This window comes from Glycine max, chromosome 10 (assembly GCF_000004515.6).
Source record: "Glycine max cultivar Williams 82 chromosome 10, Glycine_max_v4.0, whole genome shotgun sequence".
NCBI lineage: Eukaryota > Viridiplantae > Streptophyta > Magnoliopsida > Fabales > Fabaceae > Glycine > Glycine max.
In genome coordinates, this window is record NC_038246.2 from 13,425,835 (window position 1) to 13,433,821 (window position 7,987).

At 31.9% G+C, this 7,987-nt stretch overlaps 1 protein-coding gene across 1 annotated transcript; it reads right to left on the bottom strand.

The window, feature by feature from the left end:
* Positions 1-1,095: 1,095 nt before the first annotated feature.
* Positions 1,096-7,622, bottom strand: LOC100813025 (carboxyl-terminal-processing peptidase 3, chloroplastic). The gene is made up of 12 exons (XM_003535807.5): positions 7,122-7,622; positions 5,463-5,544; positions 5,223-5,353; positions 4,895-4,981; positions 4,467-4,545; positions 4,032-4,111; positions 3,740-3,775; positions 3,448-3,567; positions 3,078-3,164; positions 2,823-2,972; positions 2,138-2,245; positions 1,096-1,550 (listed from the first exon to the last, which is right to left on the bottom strand). Exons 1-12 carry the CDS (start codon positions 7,431-7,433, stop codon positions 1,296-1,298), a joined length of 1,527 nt encoding a protein of 508 aa, XP_003535855.1. The 5' UTR covers positions 7,434-7,622; the 3' UTR covers positions 1,096-1,295.
* Between the last annotated feature and the right edge of the window lie 365 nt (positions 7,623-7,987).

Genomic DNA, 7,987 nt, shown 5'->3' on the forward strand with positions numbered 1-7,987 from the left:
GTTTGTTTGCTTGTTTTTTGTGACCAACATTGTGGCACAGGATTCAGAGATTGCTCCTACAGGTCAATTGGAGGCTGGAACTGGGTTTGATTTGCCTGTTTCTAAGGTGATGATGTGTTCTTCAGTGTTGGCATCTCTTTTGGCATTCATGTTGCAGTGAATTGGAAGACAGTGGGTTTCAAATTTGAACTTGTTGGGGATAATCTTACTTTGTATGTGGGTTAAAATTCATATGTTTATATATATACTATATACTATATGTTTGGTTGTTGAAAATGGTACTGTATTTTTGGGCATTTTGTAAGATTAGCTTTATGAGGAGCTACAGTTACAAGTATGTAATTTCTACTCAGCTATTATTGGTGTGAGCTGATATATTAATATAATTGTTAAGTTCCTTGTAATTGATGATTTTTGCTGTTTCAAGTTATCAAATTCTTCGAAAGTGACTTTCTTGTAGCATGCTGCTTTGAATTATAGTCCAACTTTGTCCAAAAATGTGACATTTGAAGTATAATAACTGGATAAGTAAACAATTCCTATTTTATAAATTTGAGTCTTTATTCTTAAAGAATATACAATCACATGAGTTTTCAATGCTAATTCAATTCTTTTCTTCTTTAATTATTTATCCAATCAAATGAGACCTTGAGTTTTCTCAAGTGTTTTGATCAACTTTAACCAAAAATATGTCACTTAAAGTATAATAACTCATCAAAGAATCTCAATATTATGAATTTGAATACTCATTTCTTAAAAACTTTGCAGTCACAAGTATTTCTTAATTTGTGACATATCTTATGAATTTCAATATCAATTCAGTGATTTTCCTCTTTGATTGGTTGGCAAATCAAATAGATTTTTCATTTCATTAATTGTTTTCATCAATACTTAAATTTATTCGACCACTATTAAATAGTGTAAAATATTCACAAATCATCATTAAAATAATATTCTATTAATTAAACTATTTTTAATTTTTCGAAATTAAACTTTTAAGTATTTGTATTACTATAATTTATATTTTTTATTATCAATTTTCATTAAATAATATTTCATATATTTACAAACCCTTATAAACTGTCGTGCTTCAACTAGGAGTTAAATTTTCTATTATTCTATTCAATTGTATATACAATACAATCTGTTTCTCTGTTTTATATACCCATGACAACTAGTGATCCCAATGTAACATTGTACAAAATGATGAATTGGCTGACACATCAGCACTAAACTACCCTTTCTTTCAACTGTTAAACATTGAAAAGAAAGTGTGATATAAGGAAATTGAATGTTCAAGAAGCAGTTCCCATGGACTCCTCCAAATCCAACTCATGTTCTGCTACCATTATGCATGAATCTGCTTCCAGAGATGAGACTGAGGCCTTGTCTTTGGTTGAATTTGAAATATCCTTGGTTGAATTGAGCATTTCTGTTGTGCATTGCACATCTGGTGTTATCCCAACCTGATCTATGTCATGAAGGGCTGGTGATAGATATTTTGCCACTGTAACAAAGAGTGCTGACCCATCATGAAGCTGAGTGACACTCTGAAATTAGAATGACACATACCACCATTAGCCAAGACATGACAAAAAATAGCTCAATGTACTTTTAAATTGATTTTTATGGAAAAACAAACACAACTTAGAAATTGTTTCTAAGTACTATTTGCATTGTTTACCAATCAGAATTGAGCTTTCACCTTAAAAGCCTATGTTGACCTTTAATGTAAACCTTTATTGAATAGATTATCGAGATGAAACTCCAATTTTGATTAGAAAACAACACAAAAACATTTGAGAAACTGCATTTAAGTTTTTGTTCGAAAAGCAGTTATTAAGGCCATTGGCACCTTTCAAAGACTAACCATCAATATGGTTTTTGACTATGCATTATATTTCAAAAGAATGTAACGCTAACATTTGTATATCGAATTGCAACAGTTTCGTTAATATATGAACATAATATATATTGGCGTCTATATGCAATTTGGGGTAATTTACTCACCTCATTAATACAACTCAGTTCCTCTTATTTCATGCTTTGCCTTGTGGAAATCTTGTTTAATAATGAGATTTGAATACTAAAGACATCCTAGTATGATCATTATATAACAAAAAAAGAATAACGGTACCTGAATCTTTCCTTTACCAAATGTTTTGTGCCCCACAAGAATAGCTCGACCGTTATCATGTAATGCCCCGGCTAAAATCTCACTGGCACTTGCGCTTCCCTCATTGACCTGTTAAATGATACAAAAATTTCAGTTCCAAGTAGTAATGCCAGAAAAGGTAATTTTAATGCTCATGGAAAACTAAGACATGTTAGGCTGATGTTTAGAAACAAAGCATAGCAGCTGCACAGGTGAATGGTAAAGATTCGGGGAATGAATATGAGTTGTTGATTATGAACCATGCTAACACTGGAGCATGGTCCAGGGAAACATACAGGAATTGCATATAAGGAATGCAATTGACGTTACTTGGCTACATGTTTGGTTATAGTTTTGATTGTTGGGACAGACCTAAATAAAAGCAACTGAATAAAATTTGTTTTGCTTAACACAAGTATGTGGGACACAAACATAATTGGAAATATAAATCAGTATGATACAATACACCATGAAGAATAACTACTTTATATTTATATGAAAATGTACCTCTGTCCCTATTTATAAGAAACAAAATACACTATAACTTGTTTCTTATAAAAAGGAACAGAGGTATCTATTACCGAAATTACTATTTTGTGTCATGCTCAAAGATTGTAGAGTTAAAAGGCATAGTCAATGTTATTAAGCAACTACAGTTAGTACTCACAATCACCACAAGTGGATCATGTGTTATAGCATGTCCATCGACCATATTAATGGGTAGCATGTTCCCATCTCTATCGATTGTGTTCACTAGAGTCTCATTTCCATCTAACCACATCTGTGCAACATCAAGGCCGGCTTTTACCAAACCACCCTGCAACAAAATTATAGTAAAATGGTTACTTTATTCCAAAGACCAGCTAACGATACTGTGCATGAAACTCAGAAACTGAAAGTTTCCATTAAATAAGTAAGTTACAGGATTGTTCCGTAGATCTAATATGTACGAGTGTACTCCTTGATTTTCCAATTCCTGAATGGCATTCCTCATGTCTTCAGCAGCAGTCTGTCAATATGGAACAAGAAGAGTTTATGTATTATGGAGAACAAAATGGCATTTGTTTTAGATATTTTCTCTTTCAACTATGTGAGTTTGGTTCAGTTTTTGCACAAATCATTATTCTTCAGTCAGTTTTTCCAGAGAAATCTTTTTTTTTTTTGGTGAATTCCTGAGAAATCTTTTGAAAACACAAAAATAGCAGATATTTTATAGCACAAAAGCTGTTACCAAACACATAATAATAATATATAGAATTGCAATTTTATTTGATAGTTTATTCTTTGCTAACCTGAGAGAAGGCTGACAATTTCACATAGCCAGTTTTTGTGAAATGACCATCTGGGGATCTATGAGGGATGATGGCACTTGATATTGGAGAGAGCTTAATATACTCCCTAGGAAGTTTGACCTTCAAGTATATTAGATCAGCAATAAGATGTTAGTTTAAGTTCAAATATAAGTAGAAGTGTTTGTTAGCTAAATGTTTAATTGCTTCTGTATATTAACACAAGAACATAAACTAAAATAGAAGAAATGAGTTACCATTTCAAGAATCATAATCACTAAAATGCCAAGATTACCTCTCGGATAAAAGATCTTGTTCCTGAGTCTTTGACCTGCAGAAGAAAACTTTTTAAATTAGTTTCTAGAAAGCTTGTCAAATGAAATAGTTAAAACTATTTCCTAATGCACTCTATCATATACTAGTGTCTTTTTTTTTTTTTAATGAATGAAGGTTGAAAATTGAACTTTATCCAGACATCCAATGTTTCAGTAGTAATCCAAAAAAAACTTCTCTGAGGCATAGCTCAATAGTTCAAATAATGCTTATGTAAAATTGGAAGTATGATAATATTACAATTTACAATGTACCTTTACTGTAACAGTTGTTCCAGCATTCCCTCTAAGCCTTTGTGCTGCAGTTTCACTATCAATGCCATCAAGCCTCTCACCTGTAGAATCCAATTATTTTCAAACAAAAGAAAATCACACTTGTTTCACTTCAGAAATAAAAAATTTAGTTCCTAATAAAAATTGACTGAAACTGGCTGGAAATTTATGAAAATGTAAAACAGCAAATTGTTTAAAGGGCCTAAGGAAGGCACATGATGAAATTACGTTATGCCCCAAGCCAAGATAGGGTATTTGCCATGACATTTTTCTACACCAATTCATTCTATGCAGTATTAAATATACAAACTCTAGCATCTTTGAAAGTCATATAATGGTTTTCAATGATAAAATACAGAAAACTAGACCAATATAGCTTCATAAATAAGAATAAAAATATAGATACATGATCAGTACCATTTATCTCAATCAATTCATCCCCTTGATGTATACCAGCACGAGCAGCTGGACTGCCATCTACACATGACAAGACAACCTGTGATTTCAGTTAAAAAAAATATAATTAGGAAAATCAGTATAGGTAACAGGTCCATTATCAGGTTGCTATTGAGATATGTTATTGTTATTATTATTATTACTACTACTATTAATATTATTAATAACAATAAAAATATAAAGCAACACATGCACGGTTCATGAGTCATGACTGATATCTAGTTGTTGCTGCTGCAAATAATTTTAAATGGGAAAAATGAGATTAACTATTAAATGGGGGCAAGGGTCAATAGCATAGTATAAATAAATGGTATCAGAAAAATTAGCATAAAAGTTGAATGTGGTTGATTGCTGATAAATATAAGTAGTGTTCTTTGCAAGTCACTGACCAAATGTCCTGTTCTTGGTTCAACATTTATGAACAATCCCACTCCTTGTACGTTCCCATCACTTCCAATTTTAAACCCTTGGTATTCCTGTAAGTAGGAACCAGTGTTAAACTCTAACCACAAAATATGACTTTAAAACAGACTTGTTAATCTAAGAATGGTGTTATATGAATAGTCTATTTCATATGGAAGCAACACACTAGAACAGGCAACAAAAATTAATATATATTGGATCTATGATCATCTTTATAGTTGCTATTTTTTCTATTGAACAAGAAAGTAAGATTAAGAATCATGAAAAAGGAAATGTTAGTATTAAGACTACGACCTTTGGGCTGATAATTCGAGTGAAAGGATCTCCAAGGGTAGAAAGCATTCCACGGAGTTTTGTGTATGCTGCATCAGCTGAGTTCAGGGGAAACATTTCCACCATTGTTTGCTGCAACTTCAAATCCCAATCTACATAAACCAGTATAGATCCAAGCAAATATTAATATATATCTTATTATTTATGCAAACATTTGTGGTGGAACTAATCATCAAGAAAGAGTTAAGAATGTAGAAATACCTTGATGATTAAATGTAGGATCAACAAATGTTTCTCGAATTAAACCCCATGCTTCCACAAGAGTTCTTTGAACTGCATTTACCTAGCAAACAAACCCTTTTCCACTCAGCACTGTTCAAGTTAAAGCTATGAACAAAACTCTAGAATTATCAGTTGGTTTGCATAAAGCTCATTACAATTTTGCTTTAAATTTGAAATTTGTTCACCATCATGGCTTAGATGCCGGCAAATCTCAAGGGGTTGGACCAGTTGGTGTATTTTTGCCAAAATTTTCAACCAAAGTAGCATTGAATTACAATTTCTTTCAAATTACCAAGGAAAATGTCCTAGGCTTTTCATCTAGAAACTGAAAGTTGATATATGTGTGTGTGTGATAAGGGAATCAATGAACTAATAATCACATTAAACCCACTAAAATATAGACTCTAATAAATTAAAACCAGCAACTGAAACATAGAAGACTTAATTACACTTTCTGTCGTCTTAGTTTCACTATGGTGGCATTTTGATCCATTAGTCCCAATTATAGTAATATCCTCTGGTTTTCAAATTATGCAACTAAAGACTCCTGATTCAATTTGATGTAACAGTATCAATTTTGTTAACAAAGCACACATTTTATGACGTGAGTGTATCAACTATCAATCTCATTTCGTGGGAGAAATTTTAAGACAACAGTTCCAGTTCCTTTAGCTGACTTTGCTTGTGTGTAACAAGTGCCAAGCTAGGGAGTTACTTTGGTCCTGAGAATGAGTAACATGATGAATTGAAGAAGATTTACAACTTGTTGATTCTGAGCATAATAAATGTTTGAAATTCATCAATCTAACCAACTACAAATAATTAAGCATGAATTAATTTAAGTTACACCAAAGAAAAGAAAAAGCGTGAGTGATCCTAATAGCATATGAGAAGGGGGAGTCGCTACATGCTAGCTACTTAGTATGAGTTGTTTGTTAATTTCACCTATCTTATTTTTGTAAAAAAAAAAAAAGAGAGTAAATAACAGTAATAATCTGATTCCTACTTAGAGAGACCAGAAGCTTAAATTGTTTAAAAAAATAATTTGATTTTCAAAAATACTAATTACAAAAAAGTATCCTATTTTTATATCTTTTAAATTTATTTATACAAGAAACTAGACCATGCTTTCCACGAAAGAAAAAAACACAACCAATTCAATTTCAATGTAAGAAAAAGCATTAGAAAACAAAAATCTATATAAAAGATGACACCTATGTAAAACTTGGAATTTTCAATATAAATATACATGATAAAAAATAGTTTATTTTGATCACATTATATAAAAATTTAAAATAAAATGATTTATTTAGATCTTTCTTCTCAAATATCTCAAAATATTAATCAAATAATTATTAAATAAAAAATTTCCATAAAAAATACATTAAAAATCATAGAAGAGTATATTAACAATATTTTTTTTTACCTTTTAATTCTTTGACCATTCCAGTACATTTATGATCTTATTTTCATAACCCAGATAGATTTGAATCTTGATTGACCTCGATTATTAAATAAATTATGCTAGGAGTAAAATAATAATGAGTGCCCTCAAAGACTTCCATAAAAATTTATCATTACCTTATAAGGACAACTTTATAGCAATGGTTAAAAAGAGAGAGAGATAAAATGAATGACCTCAGGCGCCCGAGACACGGGAAAAGCAACGGTGAGGGACTCTGCAAGCGCCGCGGGCGAGTAGCAGAACACAGAGAACAAAACCGCGGCCGAAACGCCAAACCCAAACGCGCTTTTTCCCGCAGATTCAACCCACCCTTCTTTCCTAGTACCGCACTGCACCTTTAAGTTCAACTTCCCCTCCTTCCTCTGATCACACGTCCACGTCGGCAACCACAACCTACGAGGAAACAAAACATCCCAAGTCGATTTTTTTCCTATTTTAACCGGAATCGTGGCTCTAACATCAAAATTCTGACAAAGATTCTTCATTTTCCCTTTCCTTAAAATTTTTAGCTGCTTAATAAAGGAGAACAGAATACTCGGGAGAAATAGAATAACTCAATGTTCGGTGTTGGTCGTGACCGTTAAGGTGTGTATTGTGCTGTGCCCTGTTGTTTAGACTTTGTTGTGGGCCCCACTTGAATCTTTTTCGGTTGTGGCTATGCTTTGCTTGTAGATCCTTCGGGCATGCGTGTACGTATCTCAGTTCAAGAAAAATCAACTCTTTTTTATTTTTATTTATTATGGATTATGCATTACATTATAGGGTACACTAAACTGAAAAGTTGTGTACGCTACACCAGGTAATGTGACCGAGTATTGTAGGGGATTTCCTTAAAAAAAGTATTGTACTGTATTGGATCCTCTGCACGGAAAAGAAATAAAGATTAATTATGTTTTTTTTTCTGATTTTAATTTCTGTCGTCAAATATTACTATTAAGTGATGACATAACTATTAAGTCATGATATAAGATAAAATTTATTTATTTTTATTATATTTCATAGCGATTAATTTTTGGTAATTACTTGACTAAAACATTTA

Excerpts from the sequence above, each read along its gene's own strand:
- LOC100813025 (XM_003535807.5), bottom strand. The coding sequence starts at position 7,433 with ATGAAGAATCTTTGTCAGAATTTTGATGTTAGAGCCACGATTCCGGTT. Across the intron at positions 4,982-5,222 it reads CTCGAATTATCAGCCCAAAG|GAATACCAAGGGTTTAAAAT; the intron begins GTCGTAGTCTTA and ends TCCTACTTACAG. Across the intron at positions 3,776-4,031 it reads GAACAACTGTTACAGTAAAG|GTCAAAGACTCAGGAACAAG; the intron begins GTACATTGTAAA and ends TTTCTTCTGCAG.